The sequence below is a fragment of the Delphinapterus leucas genome, chromosome 11 (assembly GCF_059928025.1).
Source record: "Delphinapterus leucas isolate spDelLeu-1000000601 "Yukka" chromosome 11, BTC_Dleu_Yukka2, whole genome shotgun sequence".
Taxonomy (NCBI): domain Eukaryota; kingdom Metazoa; phylum Chordata; class Mammalia; order Artiodactyla; family Monodontidae; genus Delphinapterus; species Delphinapterus leucas.
Window position 1 is genome coordinate 1,590,323 of NC_143139.1, and position 22,497 is coordinate 1,612,819.

At 53.8% G+C, this 22,497-nt stretch overlaps 1 protein-coding gene across 1 annotated transcript in view; it reads right to left on the reverse strand.

The window, feature by feature from the left end:
* CACNA1C (calcium voltage-gated channel subunit alpha1 C) overlaps window positions 1-22,497 on the reverse strand; it is a 422,079-nt gene that overhangs the window by 10,316 nt on the left and 389,266 nt on the right. The window contains exons 36-46 of the mRNA XM_089920067.1: window positions 16,395-16,560; window positions 15,705-15,832; window positions 14,924-15,020; window positions 14,507-14,609; window positions 10,029-10,130; window positions 7,893-8,020; window positions 7,410-7,544; window positions 5,376-5,734; window positions 2,835-2,963; window positions 957-1,063; window positions 383-486 (exon numbers count right to left, since the gene is read on the reverse strand). Coding sequence (XP_089776193.1) covers window positions 383-486; window positions 957-1,063; window positions 2,835-2,963; window positions 5,376-5,734; window positions 7,410-7,544; window positions 7,893-8,020; window positions 10,029-10,130; window positions 14,507-14,609; window positions 14,924-15,020; window positions 15,705-15,832; window positions 16,395-16,560 — 1,558 coding nt within the window. The remainder of the gene's footprint in view (window positions 1-382; window positions 487-956; window positions 1,064-2,834; window positions 2,964-5,375; window positions 5,735-7,409; window positions 7,545-7,892; window positions 8,021-10,028; window positions 10,131-14,506; window positions 14,610-14,923; window positions 15,021-15,704; window positions 15,833-16,394; window positions 16,561-22,497) is intronic.

A 22,497-nucleotide genomic window follows, 5' to 3' on the forward strand; every position in this document is an offset into this window, starting at 1 on the left:
GTGGATTTTTGTGTAGCTAAATGTCCAGGTGTCTTATGGCTCTAGGTATGACCGCACCTGCCTGTCGTGTAGCCATGTCTGGGGAGGGAACATCTGGCCACTGGGAGGAGAATGCTCAGGCCGACCCGGAGCAGCTGGTCCTTCCAGCCTCCAGAGGGGCTCCTGCTGTCCAGGAGGACCTCCCGGGTCTCCCGTCCGGGAGAGCACGGTCCTCGTGTGGGAAGAGCCCCCTCCCCGGGGGCTGTTAGGGCCAGGGGTGGGGACACAGCTGTGGTCTGGACAGGAAGGCTGACGGGCATCTGGGGGATTTGGTGCACGATCATCACGGGGTTGTCTAGCCTGCTCGGTGGTGGCCTGTGGCCTGTCCCAAAGTGGGGGCTACCTGATGGTGAACGAGATGCAGGGGCAGAACTGTCTTCTGAGAGATGTCTCCCCCTGGATTCTTCTGTTGCTTCAGACACTCAAGGTGGAAGGAGGCCCTTCGACCTGCGGAGCAAGTGATGGGTCAGCACAGAAGATGACACGGGGGACTTCCCTGGTGGCGCAGTGGATAAGACTCTGTGGTCCCAATACAAGGGGCCCGGGTTCGATCCCTGGTCAGGGAACTAGATCCCACATGCATGCCACAACTAAGGAGCCTGCATGCTGCAATTAAGGAGCCGGTGAGCCACAATTAAGACCCGGCACAACCAAATAAATAAATATTAAAAAAAAAAAAAAAAGAGAGAGAAGAAGATGACACGGCCCCGACAGCTCACACCAAGGGAGGGGCAAGGATGCCCCCTCCCCCCGCCCTGGGCCCCTCACTGAGGTGCCGCATTAGCACACGTCCAGTCCGGGTCCAGCCCAACCGTGGGCCACTTGAGCCCCACGAGATGACGTTCCTCAGTCACCCCTGTGTGCCTGGCCACCGTCACGGGGGGGTGGTCACCTTTAGAGAGAGGGTCTGAGGTTACCTAGGGAGGCGGAGCGCAGGAAGCCCCTCTTCGGAGAGAGATGGATGTCTCTCCTGTCCTCCTCAGGGGGCGCCAGCTGCCGATTCTCGTCGTCCTGGTAGGAGAGCCTGGAGCAGAGGACAATGGGCACTGTAACCTCCGGGCAGCCTGCTTTTTCCCTAGTGAGGGGACCCCCACTCTGTGCTCTCTAAAGGCCACGCTCTCTGCTGTCACAGATGTTCCCGCGGCTCCTTCCGCCTGTGTCCCGTGCGTCCTCCTGCACTTGTGATTCGAGGCAGGGGGACCACCGCTGCTGAGAAAGCTGGAAACAAATTCTGGGCCTGCAGCTCCTCTCTGCACTGGCGTGCTCACAGGCGGATGCCGTCTACCACGGCCACTCCCAGCGCGAGGCCACGCTTGTGCCCCCTCACTCTCCGGGCCTGCCCACCCTTGGTCAGCAAGAGCGCGAACGTGCGGTCATCGGTGAGGGGCAGCTGTGGGCCCTTGGGGGTGTCTAGTGAGTCAACAGCTCCTGGGCCTTCTAACGGGAACTCAGTGAGAAACGGCTCCTCCTGGCCCAGGGCACACGACAGACGTGCCCAAGGGCTGGACTCGGGTCCATGATTACCTTCCCTGAATCCGCTGCACCCGAGAGCCTCTGTTCTACCTTGGCCTGGGCTATTTCACTGAAAAAAGCCATTGCAGTCCCTAAGTTGATTTTGCAACCCCTAGTGGAGCCATCTGCACCCCAGACGCCCGCTTGTGTTCTAAGCCCTTCGTGTCACAGACGAGGCCACCGCCTGTGCCTGGTGTGACTCCACGTACTTCGAGGACAGAGCCTGTGCTCCTGCAAGCATTTGCAGACATGCAGGGAGGGTTCTGGATGAAAGCCACTGTGCTTGCCTGTCATGTTCAGCTTGGTCACCCTCCCTGTTACATTTTCTTCGTATCCAGACCGTAACCACTCTTGAAGCCCCAGCTTCTGTGTGACCTCGTGCCTGGTGCCTCTCTCCGAACTTGACCTTCTCTGAGCGTCTGTACTCTCGCCATCTGCACCACTCTGTGAGCAGCTGCTGAGGAAATCTTTATTTTCCTCCTCTGAGGTCCTCTTAGCTCCTTAACCAGCCTGTGGCCTCCCGTGGGTGCCGAGGCCGGTTCGTCCACCATCTAGCAGAGGGCCTGCAAGTACCAAGCACGCGCCAAGAGCCTAGATGGTGGGAACAGATGCTCTTCTTGACTTCTCGGGTATGTGGCCATGTGTTAACCTGCATCCTCTGAACCGTGAAAGCTGAAAGGCCTGGTCCTTCCTTGTGATAAAGTGTTCCTCTCAGGAAATCTTCTAACACAGGGTCAGCTTTGTGAACGCAACTCACAGTCACAAATACATTTTATGGGACTTGGCAACAAATGCGTCACAAAATAACAATACCTTTGTGACTTTGAATACGCTATTTCCTATTGTCCTTTTCTAGCCTATTCTATGCTATTCTGTGCCATGATTTCTTTTAAAAGTGTTGATTGTAACCGACTAAGCAAATGTCACAGCTTCCTAATGGGTCTGGATCTGCAGTTTAAAAACCCTTCTCTTAAAAAATTCCGGCTGCGATGGAAATCTCAGCTACGGCTGACAACAGCGCCCTCTGCTGGCAGCTTTATTATAGGCAGTTTCACGAATATTTAATTGTCAATATGTACACGTGTCAAGAAAGCCTAGGAAACAACGTTTAGCAGTTTTCCTGAAAACATCGTGTCATGAGGAAGCGCCAAGCCAACGAGGGGACCGTGCGCATGAGGGTGGGGGGCTTCCTCTGCTTTGCTGCTGCCAGAGGAGGATTCCAGGGACCCGCCCGTCACCCCCTACCCTCCCCTTCTCGGGCAGCCGGAGAGGGCAAAGCTCACATCTCCGTGCAGATCAGGCTGGGCTCGCTGCCGTACTCGGCGTCCTCATCCATCCTCAGGTCACAAGTCTCATCCCGAGGGGCCTCGTCCTGACACACCATGGCTATCAGGCTGTCCCGGGAGGGGCGCCTAAAGTGTCCGGGGTAGAGACAAAAGTCAGCAACCGCCAGCCCCTCCCCTCCCCCAGGCAGGTGACGCATCACACAGACACACACACACGCACACACACACACACACAGACACACACATACACACACACATACACACATACACAGACACACACACATACAGACACACACACATACACACACACACATACACACAGACACACACAGACATGCACACACACACAGACACACAAATACACACACATACACACAGACACAGACACACACACATACACACATACACACACAGACACAGACACAGACACACACATATACACACATACACAAATACACACACATACACACACGCAGACACACACACATACACACACACATACACACACACACATACACACACAGACATGCACACACAGACACACACACAGAACACACACGTACACACACACATACACACACACAGAGACACACACAGACACACACATATACACACATACACACACAAATACACACACACATACACACAGAGACACACACACACAGACACACACATACGCATACATACACACATACACACACAAATACACACAAATACACACAAATACACACACATACACACACACACACACACACACACACACACGACCACCGATGGAGCCGAGAAGTGTTACCATAAGGGTTCCATGGGGGGGGAAGGGCCTCCGGGTTAGGATCCTAGGGGATCTGATTCTGACCCGGTTCAGTTACACTCTGGGGTAAGTCATGTAGCCCACCCATGACTAGTGTCCCCACCAGTAACACCGTCTGCCTGCCCGGCTCAGGGCCGGCCGCACTATTGGGGGGGGGACCAGCGAGGGGGTGGTCCCTTCCCTGTGCTGCAGACAGCCGGGCTTGTGGGCATTTGCTGGGCAGAGCTGAGGACTTCCTGGTGTCGTACGTGACACGCTTTTGATTTGGTGTTGACTCCTTAGAGCAAAGCACAGAGGAGAGGCCTCACAAAGGGGTTCGTTCTTCTGAGCAGTGGGGAGTGAGCCTGAGCCCCCCGAGCCTGAGTCCCCCTGAGCTGCAGACCTTCTACACCAGAATGTGCCTCAGACTGAGCTTCTCGCTCTCCAGGCCCTGGTCTACTGCTCACTTGGTCACGTGGCCTTTCGCTCTGGTCTCTGTCCTCCCTTCCTGTCTGTGTCCTGCTCGGTGTCTCCCTCCACCTTTCTTTCTGTAGGTCCTGGGTGCTGGGGCCCACTTTATGCTCAGGCTCCCAGGGCCTCTGGGAGATATTCCAGCTTATCCTCTCAGATCTGAGTGCGGGGTCAGTGGCCAGCTTTGACCCTGCGCCTGTGAGCCACTCGGGGAGGGTCTGGGCGGATCTCTGGCGGAGGCCCTGACCGATGGTGCCCTGCCCCCGGTGACTGACACGGGAGACGCTGCACGCTCTTGCTGGCGTGGGAGGGGCGCGACGTGGGCTGGGGACACCCCCCGCGGGCCGCCGTGTGCAGGACCTGAGGCCAGAGCTGGCGCCACTGCACTCAGCCGTGAGCTGCGATGGGCGGGACACGGCCCGGGCTGGAACCTCGGCTAACGCGGGCGTGACGAAGGGACGTGAACACCGGGAGGCCGGGAGCTGGCCTCTGGGATGAACGCAGCTCAGGACACTTGTGCAGGGATTTAGAAAAGATCACTTCTGGATCTGAGCTGGAGGGGAGGAAAGGAGGTCTGCCCCAGAAACGGGGCTGCTGGGGGCTGCTGTCCCGCTCGGAGGGGCAGCTCAGCTAAGGGTGAAGTGTTCAGATCCTCCCGGGCCTGGGAGCCTGGAGCTGCTGATATAAGTGAGGCACTTGCCGAAGCCCAGGGCGTGGAAGTAGGTGCCGACCGCCCCAGCACATCATGGCAGTGGGTCCTGGGGCACCAGGGAGCAGCGGGTGGGAGAAAAGAAAGGGACAGGAGCCGGGAGACGTCAGGACTGCCAGGAATGATCCCGCGTGGGGTCAGAGCAGGCAAGCACCCAGCGAAGGGCCTCCTGCCTCCAGAATGCCTCCTCCCAGGGACGAGAAGGGCACTAAGAAGACGGGGTGGGCCTGCCCCATCCCCTGGGGGCCCAAGGCCAGGTTTGGGCAGAGACTTGAGAAAGGCCCAGGGGACGGAGACGGTGGTGTCTCCAGGATGCAAACATCTCGGGCATCGGGGCCAGGGCCTCTCTGCTTCGGGGGAGAAAGCAGAGAAGGCCCCGTCCAGAGGTGCGCACCTCGGGACACCTGCCGGTCAGGTGTCACGGGGCCTCCCGAGAACGGCTGCAGGACCCGGGAGGCTGCGTTGGCCGCCCTCTGGCTGGGGTCTGGGCAGCAGCCTCCACCCCAGCTGGAGGACTGAGGGGTCAAATGCTCCTCCCCAAGCCCCTCCCGTGCAACCCCTTGCTCACCTCTTGGAGCTGAGCCTCCACGAGGCCCCCTGCACCTGGACAGCAGGGGACAAGGGGGGCCCACGGCCCTCCACGGTGCTGACGCTGACAGCACCGGGCTGGCCGGCAGGGCAGGGGCAGCGGCCCAGGGCGGTGTTGTTGGCGTTGTTGATGTTGGCGTTGGAACCCATGGACGAGTAGCTGCTGGGGGTGAAGGTGGAGTCCACCAGCTTCTCGTGGGAGGGCGACTCCGCGCCACCCTGGCTGGTGCCCGCCTTGCTGATGTGCAGAGGGCGCTGGGTGGTGAAGGTCTGGGGGAAGGTGCTCCGGCTGTCGCTGGGGTAGTAGCCCACGTGGTTGCCGAACAGGCCGCCGGCCCTCTGCAGGCGAGACGGAGGGGTATGTGGGGGGGGGGGGGCCCGCCCACGGCCGCCTCACCTTCTCCACCGGGAGCTCAGCCCCGCCGAGCAACACGTGGCCGAGTCTCAGGTGGAGACCCTTCACTGCAGCAGTGGGGCATGTGAGGGCCGAGGGGTGGAAAACAGGGCCCAAAGGTTCTAATGGGATTTAAAAAAAGAATCCAACTGGCTCACTGAGCTAGGAGCTACGTTGGCCAAACGGTTCTGAGAATAAGAAGGGCTTAGTTACTACACCAATTACACTCTGGCCTCCTTTCCCCTGGGAGAGTCTTAGATTTCAAATCAGGAACCAGTGTTTTCCCCCGACTTCCCCCCCTTGTCCCGGGCAAGTGGGCAAGTAGCTGCCTGCAAGGCTGGGGGGTCTCTTGGGGTCACACTGACATGCTAGTGTGTCCCCGAGGCCATTCAGTGACGGACGTTTCACAGTGACAAGGAGGAGGGTGGTGAGGACAAGACAGCCTCAGGGTGATGGGCTCCTCTCACCCCCATGCTTCCACCGCCTGGGAGCCTGCTGGGGCCGGGAGGCGGGGTGAGAGGCCCTAGCGCAGTTCTGGGTGGTAGTGTCTCACTTGCTATAGGATTTTTAGCCAAATGCCTTGGGGATTCATGAAGAGAGCTGGGTGCAAGGGCCCCAGAATTCCAGTGGGCACTAGTTTTCACTGTTAAAACTGATGGCAGGGGCTCACCTGGTGGCGCAGTGGTTAGGAACCTGCCTGCCAGTGCAGGGAACACGGGTTCAAGCCCTGGTCCGGGAAGATCCCACATGCCGCGGAGCAACTAAGCCCATGCGCCCCAACTACTGAGCCTGCACTCTAGAGCCCATGAGACACAACTACTGAGACTACGTGCCACAACTACTGAAGCCTGTGCGCCTACAGCCCGTGCTCCGCAACGAGAGAAGCCACAGCAATGAAAAGCCCGCGCACTGCAATGAAGAGCAGCTCCCACTCGCCGCAACTAGAGAAAGTCCGCGCGCAGCAACGAAGACCCAACGCAGCCAAAATAAATAAATTTATAAAATAGATTAAAAAAAAATTAAATAAAATTTAAAAAAATGTATAAAACTGACGGCAGCCTCGGTATCCAGGAGGGGAGAGAGGAGGCTGGAGGGGGCTTTGGGGCCTGGAGACCTCATGGTCTAAGTCAAGATTGCCACTGGCTTCCAGACCTCTGCTGCCTGCTACCGCACATCTTCTGGTTTTTTCAGGAGAGGATAGAAGTCTAGATTTTTATTGAATGAGCCAGATTTTCAAATGTTGGCAAACAAAATAGGCTGTGGATTCGACGTGGCACAGAGGCCAGCACTTTGCAACGTGTAATGTAGAAACGTCTCCTAAAAAACATTCCTTAGCAAAACAGCTCCCTCACGCCTTCTCCGAGGGCCAGTGATGCTCTGTGAGCTGCCGGCTCCGGGGAGCCCCGGCTTGGGAAGGACTACTAGGCTTGGATGAGGTGGAGGGCTGGGGGAGGGCTGGGGGGAGGGCTGGGGGAGGGCTTGGGGGAGGGCTGGGGGCGGGGAGCTGGGATCCTGCCGAAGACTCAGGGCTTCCTCCCTGGATTCAGGACGCCAGCCCACCCTTCTGCTCCAAACCCAGCTTTACGGAGGCGGAAGACCGCGGCCGGGGCACCCCCCTACCCTGAAGATGTCATCTTCCGAGGCCGTGGACACAGCCTCCTTCATGGCCTTGTCCAGCTCCTCCTCGGCGGTCAGGTCCCCGGAGATGGCCCGGCGGATCTCGGGCCCGAGGTCATGCAGGGTGCGCAGACCAGCCTGGAGCCCAGGGGGATGATGTGTGAGGGCCCTGGTGCCCCACCTGCCACCCATCCGCCCCTGTGCCTCTCCCCGCAGCAGGCCAGCCTCCGGAGGCCCACAGGGCATGAAGGCATGTTGGGAGGGGCTGTTTCGGGGGCGTCAGCAGACCCCCCCCCCCGGCCAACTCCCCGAGCTCTGCGGGCTGCGAGGCCACAGGAGGGGAGGGTCAACCCTGCAGCATCCACCTTGGGGAAGGCTCAGGGCCCTCAGGAAGGGACCCGCCTCCAGCCAGCCCGTGAGAGCCCCGGACCTGGCAGAGGCGAGAGGAGGGTGCCAGGTTCCCCGGGGGGGGCGAGGACCCCTCACCTGCAGGGACAGGGCGTTCCTCTGGGAGGGCTTGCCCACCAGGCCCTGCTCTTTGCGCTTCTTGAATTTCCGGAAATACTCTTGGATCAGGAAAGTAGCGTAAAACTTGCCCACCGTGACCTCATCATCTGAGAGCAAAGGGAGGACAGGGTGAGCAGGGCGTAAACGGGGGGCGTGGCCAGGCTTCAGGAGCCTTTCTTCAGCCTCCGCGCCTTCTTAAGTTTTCTCAATTAAATTTTTTGGAAGAGGCTCTCCATGCACGTGGTTCAAAAAGACAAAAATATACAAAAAGGTGTGTGTACAGTGAAGAGTCTCTCCCCCCACCTCCTATTAGATAACCTTTCTTTTTCGTTTCTTATTTCCCCAGAGATTCTTTATGCAAATGCTTCCTGCAAATAAGCAAATATATTCCTACCCCCTCTTTTTTTCACAGAAAAAGTAGCCTGTTGTCAAACTTATTTCCCACCTTGCATTTTTTACTTAACTGACCTTGTGGATTAACTCTTTTAAGATTCCGAAGCTCCGGGTGCCCAATGATAATCGCCCAGGCCCCTAAGGGCTAGCGTTCTGCTTAAGGGCAGGTGGGAGGGGCGCAGGCCCCCCATCTTTTTTGGGGCTTTCTAACCCCGTGGCTGGGCTGCTCCCCAAGTGACACAAGACAGAATCAGCCTCCGTCTTGGGAACGAAGTGGGTGGTGAGAAGCGAGTGGCGCCCCGAGGGGAGCAGTCCCTGCCCCAAGAGGAGCCCCCCCTCCCCCATCTTCCGTTTCTTGAGGGAGGAGGGGGCGGAAGGCCTGGAGAAGGCTTTTGGGTTGCATCTGGGGGCTGTGATGGCTCCCCTGCTCCTAGCTGTCTCGTGAGACTAGCCAAACCCACAGCTGCTTGCCTTCCGTGCGGCCGGCAGGGGCCCCAGCCCCACGTGGAGGGGATGCCCGAGCCCTGTCTGCCATGAATCAGGGAAGACTGGCGCTGGCGGGAAGTGTGGCCCCCTTGGTCCTGAATCCGCGGGGCGCTCACCACCAGCCTGGGGTCAGCTACTCAGCAGGTGAGAACCAGCTCCTAGAGCAGGCGCCACAGAGCCGCGATGGGCATTGAGGGGCGCGGTGCGTGTGGCGCCAGGCCGCGTGGCGCCCGTCCCCAGGCCTGCCTTCCTTTCGGGGGTGGGTCTTGTCAGGGGCAGCAGGAGTGTTTTGGGAATGTATAGGACTTTCTCAGTGTCACTGCGATTGTCACCATGTTTTGGGGATGCTGCTGGCGTGAATGACGTGGCTCTGGACGTGTCCCGAAAAGCACAGTGAATACTACCTTTGCACCCTGCCAAGGCCACGCCAGACGTCTGTGGGGGGACCTCCCGCTATAACCACCTGAGCTAAGACCCTCACTCGGCTCCACGTGGGACCTGCACGGCTGTGATATTCCAGTTTCCCAGGAATATACCTGCTGTTTAAGTGGATGGAAGACCACTTTGTTTTGTTTCAACCTGAGCAGGAAGGGTGCACATTTTCAGAAAACTGTGTCCCTGACGGCACCGCTCCGTGAATGTGATCCCCATGGGGCTGGACCCCGCGATCAGCCTGCACTTACCCCACGTGTGTGCCCAGAGCTGTCTGTACTTATTTAAAGATGGTCCATAAGCCCTTACTTCCAAAAGACAAACGCAAAATGTCAACAATGTCAACACTGTTTGTTTCCTTTAAACACAAACTTATTCATAACAGTGGGTGCAGACGAGCGTTTGGTCAGTTAACTAGAAATTTGGGCCCCTGAGTATTTATTTACAGAAAAACATTTGATTTTAACAGATTTCACATTAAAGTGTTGTGCCCATACTTTGGCAACTGTATACGGAGGACAGTTGACAGAGTCGACAAACACTGCCCCGGGAGGAACAGGAAGGGGCGTCCCGGGGGGCTCCTTCTCCAGGACCCCATCATTCCCAGAGCACCCAGCCCGGCAGGTTCTGGGGAAAGCTCTGCTTTGCAGAGTTTCCTTGAAGTTCTGCCAAACCTCCAGGCATCGGGGGGCCTAGCTCGGCCTCCTCTGTGACCTCAGGCTTGGACCAGGCTCCAGCCCGAAAGGGCAGGCCTCCCGCAGCCTGGACTCAGGACTCGCCTACGCCCGGGGTGGGGTGACTCACCTCCCGCAGGCGGCACCACCTGGTCCAGCAGCTTCATGCTGGTCCGCTTCCAGATCTTCTTGATGATGGCCCGCAGCTCCTCGTTGGCCTGTTCCAGGTTCCCTGTGGGGAGGGAGACGCAAGGCCGACTGACCAGCTGCCCCTGAGGGCCTCCCGTGGGCTGGTCCTGCTGTGGGAGTGGTGGCCGCGGCCCGCGGGCTCTGCCTGCAATGGCTCTGGCCCGTCAGTCCCATCATCCTCCCCCCGGGGCTCCCGCTGTCCGCCTCCGTCCCCTCTTGGCCTCTCTCCCCTTCCTCCCTGCCTGCTGCTTGGTCGCCAGGGCAACCCTGCACCCACTCTGTATCCCTCCTTCTCCTTGAGGGGGCCCCTGAGGCCCATGAGACAGCTGGAGCTGGATCGAGCTGGACGGCCACAGGGGCTCCCCCTGGGCCGCCAGGGAAATGTGGGCGACTGGAAGGAAGTGTGGTCCCTCCGCAGACCCACGTGGAGCGTCCATGCTCGGGGGTCTCTGTGTCAAAGCCCTTTGCTGAGTCTCCTGCTGGGAGGAGGTGGCAAAACCTTGGCGTGGAAGCAGAAACCAGAAGACAGGGGGTCCTGAGGTTGGGGGCTTCTCTGGGTCTCCTTTCTCCACTGGCAAAACAGGCTTAATTAGGTGCCTCTCTGTGCGCCTCTGGGACACTGGCCTTACAGCCCTGGGAGAGGAAAGCTGAGACCCGCAGCCGTAAGAGAGGACCGGGGGGCTGGGTCTAACACGCCCCCAGCTCTCTCCCGCCACCACCAAGCACGCGCCCTGCATGGCCCCTGGAACCGTGAACTCGGGGCCTTACCCTGTGGTCGGGTTATGTTATACGGCACATGTGCCCTCAGGATGGGGAAGCTGTCCAGTGGGGCCTGAGCTAATCCCAGCAGTGGATTAGCTCTTCACAAGGAGAGGGTCCTTAGGGGCAAACCCCCAGTTATAAAATAAACATGTCCTGAGGATGTAAAGTACAGCATGACAGCATGGGGACTACAGTTAACAATATTGTACTGTACGTGTGCAAGTTGCTAAGAGAGTAGATCTTAAAAGTTCTCATCACAAGAAAAAAATTGTAACTGTGAGGTGACAGATGTTAACCAGACTTGTGGTGAGCATTTCGCAATAAATACAAATACGGGGTCACTGTGTTGCTCATCTGAAAGGGATGTAATGTTACCTGTTAGTTATGACTCAATAAAAAATCAGACAAAGCGAAAAACAAACAAAAGTAATTCAGGACGGGGGCCCAAGACAAGAGGGTCCTCCGTGGCTGGGAGCAGGGCAGGTGCAGGGCTGCGTGCGGGGCTCGGGGGGCGTCGGGGCACAGCCGAGAGCTGGTCCTGCACCTGCAGCGAGCGAGTTCTGCTGACAGCCTGAGCAAGTCGCAGGTGGACTCTTCCCCGAGCCCCGGGAAGAGGACACGTCCGGGTCAACAGTCTGGTTCTGGCCTGGAGGCCCCATGGCTGGACTCCAGACCTTCAGAGTGGGAGGTGCTGTGTGGGTGGTGACACGGCAGCGGGCGAGCACAGCGGGCTTAGAGGCCGGTGCCGGGGAGGTGGCCGGCGGGTCCCCACACGTGTAGCGGGAGCCCTGATGGACACGATGCTCAGATACACTCGTCTTCCGCGGCGGGCTCAACGGTGCCCCCATGTTCACACCCACCTGGAACCTTAGGCGGCCTGTACGTAGAAATCTTCGCAGGTGTATTAGCTGAGATGAGGGCGTGCTCATTGGGGGAGGGGACGACATCCATCCGATGTGACTGGTGTCCTCATAGGAGGAGGGGATGCAGAGAGACGCTCAGAGAAGACAGCGGGGGGCGGGCGGAGACGGAGTCAGGGAGCGGAGAAACCCAGCTACGTGCCTGGGGGGCCCAGCACTGCCCACACTGCCAGCCACCAGGACAGGCCGGGACGGACCCCTCCGCGCCTCCAGAGGAGCCCACCCCGCTGACCGCTGGCACCTCGCCTTCGGACTTCTGGCCTGACTGAGAATGAATTTCTGTTGTTTGAAGCCCCCAGTTTGTGATCATTTGTTACGACAGACCTGCGCAATGACACATCTTCCAAAAGGGTCTCTCACTTTTCTCCAAGCCTTAATTCATTCTCACCGTGAGCTATGTAGCCTCTAACTTCATAACCCTTGCTTCATGCCATCTAAGTGTTTCAGGACATCTTCCTTCCGTATCCTGGGTTGATGGGGCCTGGGACATCGCTGGTTCTCTTGAGCAGGTGCTAATTTCTCTCCAAATACCCCAGCTCACAGTCTGCAGGGTGAGGACCACGTGGCACTTAGTCTCCCGAATTTAGATGCTTTCTCCAGTTTCTTTGTAGTTGCTTCTAAGAACTCACCTTTGTCTCCCGGACTTAAGAGTTTAACACGTTGGTTGCAGGCGGGGAGGGTGCTTGTCTCTGATGAAGGTTTGCCTCGAGTTGATGTTGTGGGCCCTTTGGGAACTATTCCTTTTTTTCGTTTCTTCTTTTCTTTGGCCGTGCCGTGCGGCATGCGGGATCTTAGTTCCCCGACCAGGGATCGAGCCTGTGCCCCCTGCAGTGGAAGTGCGGAGTCTTAACCACTGGACCGTCAGGGAAGTTGCCCTTTTTTCAGTTTTAAATTGTATTTTATGGTGGTAAGAACACGGAACATGAGATCTACCCATCTAGCAGGACTTAACGTGAACAATGCAGAATTCTGAGCTACAGGGGCGGTTGCTGCTCAGCGGACAAGTGTCTGTGTTTGAAGTTTCCTTTAATTCTTGGCTTGACTGGTCCCCGCGTGGCTGGCTTCTCCCCTGGTCTCAGGAGAGTGTTTCCTCAGGATGGGCTGTGCGTGTCCGGCTCTAAGGTTGAAGAGTCTTTGTCTGGGACTTGGTTTGCTCTGACGAGCATCTTGACGGTGCCGAGTCCTGGCTCCAACGTCAGCGCTTCTCGTTCCTCCACGGGATGAAGATTCATCTCCTCACTTTACATCAAAACTTAAGGACCACAACACGTTCCTTCCAGGAGTCTTTCTAGCTTCCCTCCTTGAAAAAGAAAACCTTCCCTCCTGGAAGGAACCGTAACCACAGTCATTGTGGAAAGTTTGGAAAAGTAAAGGAAGAAGGTAAAGGAAGCGAAGAGAAGCGTCTGATCCCACCGCTCACAACAATCGAGGCTAACGTGTTAGCGAACTTCCCTCCAGGCTTCCCCCTGGTCACACACACGCCTACACAAAATGTGTGTTCCATCTTTTGTCGGCAGAAATAGGCCTGTTTACCCCCGTTTCAGGTTGAGTTACGGCCTTGGCTACCGAGAGCGTATTCTTCAGCCTTAGTTTCTTTTTAGTTCAGCAGCAGAACTTGAACTTTTACAATTTTTTTTAAGATTAGCTCATTATTTTGACAGGCACCTTGCTGGCCCTGTTGTTTTCCTACATCTACGATGTTTCTGTTATTTTCTGAAAGGATTTAGCTGAGAGAAGGCACCTCCTGGCTTGTCCCCTGAACTGAATGCCACACGTCCCCCCACCTTTCTCATTTTACAAACGAAGAAACTGAGGCAGAGAGAGACTCGCTGACCGTCACACGATATCAGGGTCCAGTCCCCTGTTGCCCCGCCCAGGGCTCCAGCCTCCTGAGGCTCTGAGATCCAAACGCCAGAAGGGGGAGGCGACACTGCCGGTCCCACCTGAGTTTTCTCTAATTACTGTGCCGGTGGGTTTCAGACTTTGCTCACGTGAATCCCCTGCGGCTGGTGCAGGATGCACGTTCCGAGTTCGGGGCTGGGGCTGGGACTCAGCGTCTCAAACAAGCTCCAACTCCGCGAATAGCAGGAGGAGGCTGGGAGCTTTGGGGAAGCAGCTGCATCTCGTCAGGTGCACCTGCAGCCGTTGCAGCTGTGAGGATAGCGGGTCATCGAAGCCAAGCTGCTGGCCACGGGTCCCTGTCGTACAACGTGGAAGACGGTCTCTCCCGCCAGGCAACACGGGGGAGCACGGCCCCCACCGAGGGAGCCCCGTATGAGGAGCACGGGGGCTCTGACCCCCACCTGCCGGCTGGCTGAGCACCTGCATGCAGGCGGGCGAGGGCCGACCTCAGCCCCAGTCACCACGTCCGCTCTGACCCCTTCCCGACCGACACAGGAGTTTAACTTGCAAGGAGACTTGAACGTTTGAGACCCACTTGCAGCCAGTGAAATCCCACTGTGATGGGGCTCAGCCCCGCTTCAGGTAACACTCATCTCCCGCTCTCTGAACTACACCCAAGGACCCTGAGGTGTCACCCAGGATGAGCTCTAAAAACTACAGGCAAGGAGGCCATTCAAGGAGCAAAGGGCACACGAGCAGACCTGGCACCGCTAATGCCCCAGAGGTGACAGTTACTGCCGGGCTGAGGCTCTGACACCCCGCAGAAGCCGAGCTGGGCTCCGGCTGGTCCACTAGGTCTCCCGGTGGCTCTCCCGGGGCCCCCGGATGACCTTACCTTCCGTTTTGATCCTCAGGGCCGTCCGGACCAGGGCAAACAGGGTGGCGTTGAACATGACCGTCCCGTCGCTGTTCAGGGGCATGTTCATGGAGACCAGGCGCTGGTGGGGGAGCAGAGCTGGTCATCACAGCAGCCGGCTCCTGAAGGACCCTCCCGCAGAACCCCCGAGGCAGGAGGATGCCGAAGTGGGGGGGGGGCCTCGAAATGTGTGTGCGTGTGTCACGCCGTGTTTCCTTCAGAGTCTGAGAACGCACTGTGGGAAGGACCCCTAACGCCTATTCTGGCTCTGGCTCCTTTCTTTAGGCTCATAAAATACTGTCCTCATCCCCGTAGAGGATTGACGTCCTGACCAAGGTCACAAGAGGCATCTTCCCTCCCATGTCGTGTCTCCTACGAGCCCAGCTCATCTCTTACTTTGCAAGCCACGCGGTGAGGGCACAGCTTCCCAAAGCCCAGGGGGGGCTGAATCCTCCGGAGCAGGGTCACCACATCCAGGTGTTTGATGCGACCCCTAGAAGAGGCAGGAACGGGGGGAAGGTCAGTGCGGCGGTCTCGGCCAGTAGCCCAGGACTCATGCACCCAGGGCGGGGGATCCCCCTGCAGAAGGAACTCTCCACGGCTGGACCCGAGTGATGAAACTGGTGCTGAGCTGCAGAACTGCACGGCAAAACTCCAAAACCAGTATATACACGTGTTTAGGATTTTAAGGAGCAATTTTCCATCAGTGCTATATTCACGGTGGAAGGGATTTTAGTAGGCAACGAAATTCTCAATATTACTCCTGCTTCAGTGAACCAACCGTCTGACCAAACGGTATTTCTAGAGTGTCAACCAAACGTGGTGGCTGGATTGATGGACCTACGGCAGAAAGGCAGGCAGGATCTGCCTGGCCCCGGACATCCTGACTCGAGTCCCTACTGGTTACTCCAACACTAGGCCCTCCTCTCCTGTACAGCTGAAAACAGCAGGCGTGTTCTTGACTCAGCCAAAGCCCTCCTGTCGCTGGCCCTGACCCTCGACCCTTGTGGCCTGTGCAGGTTAGTGTTTGCTGTGGATCCACCCCGTGCTAACCCGTCTTGACCCGCTTCCACAGGTGCGGTCACGCAATCCCCTTGTGGCTTTGGGGATCGGGCTCCCCCTGGGGACTTACTTGGCTTCAGGATCATTGGGGATCGGGCTCCCCCTGGGGACTTACTTGGCTTCAGGATCATACTCTGCCCAGATTCTCTTGAATTCGTCCAGGTGGTGGGGACCCAGAATGGACCAGTCCCTTGTCAGGTAGTCGAAGTTGTCCATGATGACAGCTACGAAGAGGTTGATGATCTGTGGAGAACGGAGAGCGCGGGGAGATGCCCTCGGAGGCCCTTCCAGCACACGTGGTTAGCAGGCCACGCGCGGCAGAAGCCAGTGTTTCTGAAGACGCCCAAGTGGCACCACTGAAAACACCGGCCCCCGGAACGTGGCTCTCTTGGATGAGGACCTGACCCAGCTCCCCTTGTGTTTGGGCAGGTGAACCCCCCCTGTGGGCTGGCAGCTTCCCTCACACCCAGCTGGCAGGCGGGGCTGCCAGGGACGGGGGGTGACTGTCCACCACCCTCCCCTTGCTCCTTGTCAAAGTGCCAGAAATGTTTAAGGGGCCTCCTGTCCTCGGGGACGACGCCACCACCACAAGGGCTGAGAACGGACGAGAAGGATGCTGGCTGAGCTCACTCTGGGCCAGCTCCGCCCCCTCCCTCCAGTGCGGCTGGGCCGTCCCAGGGACACAGCCCTCTAGGCCGGCCTCCCCGATGGGGCACTCCCCGAGCGTGAGCTGCAGAGACGCAGGGCGCGGCTGGCCCGGGACTGCGCGTTGGTCACCCAAGGCCGCGGGTCCCGCCCGGCTCACCAGAAAGGCGCAGAGCATGTAGAAGCTGATGAAGTAGAAGACAGCGAAGCTGCTGCCGCAGGGCGCCTCCCCCTCGGCGCTGCTGCCCGGCTCCGACTCGGGGGCGCACTTCTTGCCCGGCATGCAGGCCAGCATGATGTCCTGCCACGCCTCCCCGGTGGCGCACCTGGTGAGAGACCACGCCCCAGAGCGGCTCACAAGGCCCCTCCCTCTCCTCCCTGGCGGGGAACCGCTGAACTGAGTCAGTGCTGACACATCCACTACATGGGGAAACACACAGCATTGTTCTGAATGTCCGAAAATTTTCTGTGAAAGGTAACAAGCTGTACCTTTTCTGCAAAGTCCCTCCTTTTGCAATCCATGTGAAGTTTTGAGATTTAGCCGTTTGGATGCATTTTAGCTCTGGTTCATTCATCCTTTGCGGCAGATCCTCTATGAGTATACCATTAAAAAGCCCCACCGCCCTGTTAAGGCTTTTCCTTTCTTTGCTGTCTTGCTGTCACGAAGGAGCCTGCAGTCACCACACAGGGCCGTCAGACGCCTGCTTCGGGGTGGAGTTGCCGGTGGACGGCAGGTGTGTCCTCACCGTACTGAGCGCTGCTTGTTCCCCAATTGGCGCTCCTGGCGTCACTGCCCTACAGACTCGGCAGCTCTTTCCTCAGCTTTATTGAGGCAGAATCGACAAATAACACTGCAAGCTAGAGTGTAGATCATGATGATTTGATCGACGTGCACATTGTGAAAGGATTCTTCCCACCTGATTAACACATCCATCCCCTCACAGATTTTTAAAATTTTCTCTTTTCTTTTCTTTGGCGACAACATTTAAATTCTACTGTCTTAGCAAGCTTCAGTGATACGATCAGTGTCATCGACTATGGTCACCATGTTATAGGTTAGACCTCAGACCTCATCCACCTTATGGCTGACAGTTTGTGCCGTTTTACCAGTCCCTCCCCATCCCATGCCCCACCCCCCCAACCACTTTTCTATTCTGAATTTAGACTAGTCAACTCTTGGTATTAGTGAATTTTAAAAAATGTTGCTCGGACTTCCCTGGTGGCGCAGTGGTTAAGAATCCGCCTACCAATGCAGGGGACATGGGTTAGAGCTCTGATCCGGGAATATGCCGCGGAGCAACTAAGCCCATGCGCCACAACCACTGAGCCTGCGCTCTAGAGCCCACGAGCCACAACTACTGAGTCCGCGTGCCACAACTATTGAAGCCCGCGCGCCTAGAGCCCGTGCTCTGCAACAAGAGAAGCCACCGCAATGAGGAGCCCGCGCACCGCAACGAAGAGTAGCCCCCGCTCGCTGCAACTAGAGAAAGCCCGCGCACAGCAACGAAGACCCGCCGCAGCCAAAAATAAATAAATAAATGAAAAAGGTTGCTCATATGATGGGTGTAAAGTGATAACTCACTGTTGTTTTAATTTGGTTTTAAAGTGATGAATAGGCTGAGAAATTCTATTTCATCTGCTGAATCTCAGGTTCATGTTTTTGCCCGTCTGTCTCATGGGCTATTTGTCTTCCCGCTCATTTGTAGGGTCTTTAAGCTTTCTTTATGTTAATCCTCCGTCAGTTATACACACTGCAAGCAGTGTCTTCCAGTCTGTGGCTCGCTTCCAGCTTTACTGAAGGTGCATTGTGATGGATCCAAGTTTTACGTTTTAATGTGGTCAAATCATAATTGTCCTTCTGCCGTAATAACCCATTAATATGGAATTTATATGGGGGCTCCATACGAGGTAGAAATATGCTGTTATCTTTTTCTGTCTAGATAACCAAGTTTCTTAATACAATTTATTGAACAGTTCACCTTTACCTACATGCGTGAAATAGCTCTTGACATAAATCACGTTTCCGTGCGTGTGTGAGTCTTGTGCCAGCCTCTCCGTTCTGTTCTGTAGGCTTATTCGTCTGTCTTGACTTCAGTGCACCACGCCGTCTTCATCACTCCAGGTTTGCAGCAAGTCTTGATCTCACACAGAGAGCCAGTGCTTCCAGCCTGCTGCCCTGCAAAGCCGTCTTGGCTTTTCCCTTTCCTTTTCCTTTCCGATTCCACAGACACATTAGAATCAGCTTGTTAAGTTCTATGAGTAATCCCACTGAGACTCTTACTGGAATTGCATCAACATATAGATGAACTAGAGGAATTTGACATCTTTTTGCTATTAAGTCTCCTAACCATGAACCCGATCCATCTCTCCATTTATTTAGGGCTTCTAAAATGTCTTTTAATAAAAGTTTATAATTTCCCTATATACATCTTTCGTTAGACTTTTTTCTAGGTAGTTTACTTAAAATAAACAAATAAAATGTTGCTATTATAAATGGTACCTTTAAAAAGTTATATTTTCTGTTTGCAACAGATGTGGAGAGAATACTATTGACTTTATATATAGAAGATCTGCTTAACTCTCTTATTATTCTGTGGTTTCTCTTGTATAGTCACATAGCAATCGGCTTTTTAAAAGATGTTTTATTTACATATTTTCTTTTTAAAATTGTGGTAAAATACACACAACATAAAATTGACCGTCTTAACCATTTTTAGTGTACAGTTCGGTGGCAATAAACACACCCACGGTGCTGTCCTACCATCACCACCATCCATCTCCAGAACTCTTTTCATCTCGTAAAACTGAAAATCTATGCCTCTTAAACAGTAACTCTCCTCCCTTCCCCCCTACGCCTGGCACCCACCATTATACTTTGTGTCTATGATTTTGACTAAGTACATCATGTGAGTGGAATCATACAGAAAACTTGTCCTTTTATGACTTCTTTCACTGAGCATAATGGCCTCAAGTTTCATCCATGTTGAAGCAGGTGTTGGAATTTCCTTCCTTTTTAAGGCTGAATAATGTTCCACTGTGGTATAACCACGTTTTCCTTTTCCATTCTTTTGACGGACCTACAGTTGATTCCATGCTCTAGCTATTGTGAATAATGCTGCCATGAACAGAAGTGTACAAATATTTCTTTGAGACCCTGCTTTCAATTCTTTTAGGTATATACACACACCTGGAATTGCTGGATCATATGGTATTTTTAATCTATTGTTAATATTTTGAGGAACCGTCGTACAGTTTTCAACAGTGGCTGTTATCATTTTACGTTCTTACACGTAATGCACAAAGCTTCCAATTTCTCCACATTCTCATCAGCACTTGTTCTTCTGATAGCAGCCATCCTGATGGATGTGGGGTGCTATCCCATTGTGGTTTTGGTTTGTATTTCCCTGATGATTGGTGATTTTGAACATTTTTTCCTATGTTCATTGGCCATTCACTTATCTTTTTTTGAGGAATGTCAAGTCCTTTGCCCATTTTTAAATTGGATTGTTTATTTTCTTGTTGTTGAGTTTGGCAATCAATTTTTCTGGCATTTAATTTTTCCTTCTTCTCCAATTCTTACCCTTTGGTTTATTTTTCTCGTCTTATTGCATTGGATAAAACTTGCAGTATCATGTTGAAAAAGTGATAGCTTATGAGCTCATTTATTATATTTATGGATCAGCTATTACCTGTTACGGACTGAATGTATGAGTCCCCTCAGAATTTGTATGTTGTGGCCCCAAACCTCAATATGACAGCATTGGCAGGCACTTAAGTTTAGATCAGGTCATGGGGCTGGGGCCTCATGATGAGATTAGCATCTTTATAAAAACAGGAAGGGAGACTGGTGCTCTCCTCTCTCTCCACGAAGCGGGGACACGGTGATAAGGCCGCCGTCTGTAGGCCAGGAAGAGGCTCCCACCAGGAACAGAATCATGAAACCTTGATTTTGGACTTCCAGCCTCCAGAAATGTGAGAAAGAAATGTCTGCTGTTTGAGCCACTCCATTTATGGTGTTACAGTAGGCTGCTCAGACTAGTACATTATCAGTACATGAAAGTGATTGTTTTCCTTTGTTAATTGTCACCTTCCTGGTCCTTTTAATTGTTATAAAGGCTTTTGAGTTGCTTTGCTTGGGTTTTCTAGTTGGATTAGCCTGTTGTTTGTAACCAAAGATAGTCATGTCTACATATTTTTATATCTCTATTTCTTACTTTCTTCCCTTTCTTATTGGTATCAGCCGTATGTTAGTCTTACAGAAAGAGGTTTCCTACCCATTTTTACTCCTGGAAAGTTTATGTAACATAGGAATGATTTATTCTTTGATATTTTGGCAAATAGCAAACATAAATATATTGGATCTAGCCTTCTAGAGGACTAAAATTTTGACCACCTTTTCAATTTCTGTTGTGGTTAATTAAAAAAATATTCTTCTCAAGACAATTTTTGTGATTTCTCTTTTCCTATATAAAAGCATCTAGTTCATCTAGATACTCAAATATATTGGCATTCATTTGTTCATAATATTCTCATCATTCTAAAAATCACTCCACATCTATAATTATGTTGCTTTTCTTATTCCTGCTGTTGTGTCTTTTTAAAAAAATTGAATTTGATGAAAGTTTGTCTATTTATTGGTCTTTTCAAAGAATCAGTTTTAGGGTTTATTGATGAATGTTTTTGTTTTATATTTTATTAATTTCTGCTTTTATTTTAATAAATGCATTCCTTCACACTTTGGGGTTATTTTCCTATTCTTTTTCCATTTATTCGTTCATTTGCTGTAAATTTTAAAAAAAAGTTAATTTTGGCTCTGAATTGTCCTTTGGATTACTGGTGCATCTCATAAATTTAAGATATAGCGTGGGACTTCCCTGGTGGTCCAGTGGTAAAAAATCCTCCTTGCAATGCAGGGGATGTGGGGTTGATCCCTGGTCAGGGAACTAAGATCCCACATGCCGCAGGGCAACTAAGCCCGTGCGCCACAACTACTGAGCTCGTGCACCTCAACTAGAGCCTGTGTGCCACAAACTACAGAGCCAACGCGCCCTGGAGCCTGCGTGCCACAACTAGAGAAGAGACACCTGCAAGCCACAACTAGAGAGAAGCCTGTGTGCCACAACGAAAGACCCCGCGTGCCACAACTAAGACTCAAAGCAGCCAAAAATAAATAAATAAAAAAATAAAAAATAAATCTTAAAAAAATAAGTAAATAAACCAAACAATCTCAGGCCCAGGCGAGGCGGTCTCATTAAAAAAAAAAAAAAAAAAAGGAAGATATAGTGTGCTCACATTCTCATTTCTGAGTAGTTTGTAGCCTCAGCTGTGAGTCAGTTAGGAGAGTGGCTCTAAACATTTAAGTGAACAGGTTTTGGAGGGACTACTGGTTTTATGGTTAATTCCTAACTTTTTATGCCCGTGCACCACAACGAAGAGTAGCCCCCACTCGTCAAAGCTGGAGAAAGCCCGCATGCAGCAGTGAAGACCCAGTGCAGCCAAAAATAAATAAATAAATATTTTAACAATTGTATATTTTCTGAGTTCTCTCTTTAATTAAATTTAATTAATTCTCTCGTTAATTTTTTCTGATTAATAATGACTTCTCCTCCTCCCCCCACTCCTTTCTAATTTGACAGATGTGCCAGGTTCTATAATCTCTCTAAAGACACAAATGATGCTTATTTTCAAATATTTTTCATCTCCCTATTCTTTTCCTCCTGATGTGTTCATTCATCTGTTAGGTGAGCGTGGTGACTTCTTTTTTGACATTGGTTTTCCCCCAGTACTTTGGGGTGACTGTTACTGCTCTTTGTGATCGAGAGTCCAGTACACAACTCTGTGGATCAAGTTCTCGTTGCAGGAGCATCTCTGGGGACCATGGAAGACAAGACAAGACGTGCTGCCAGGTGGGGTGGACAGGTAGCTTCTCTTAAAGGGTGGGTTCCCTTGGGGCCCTGCTCTACTTCTTAGACCCCAAAGCCCAGGCTGTGGTGGCAGGGCTCTGTTTTCAGCTTGTGGGCATCAGCAAACGCTCTCCAAACGTGGGTCACCAGCTGTCCTGGTGCCTGGCCCCTGTGGACCCTGAGCTTGGGGAGGCCCTGGCCGCTCTTGCTCCTTCACAGGCTCACCTGCTTTGGGATGTGTTTTCCTCCGAACCTGGTCCTTTGTCCATTGAATCCCATCTGCTTGCCTCCGCTGAAGACTTCCTCAGCATTGCTGGCTCAAAATGGCACTCTTTCTTGGCTTTTATCCTTCCTTATTCT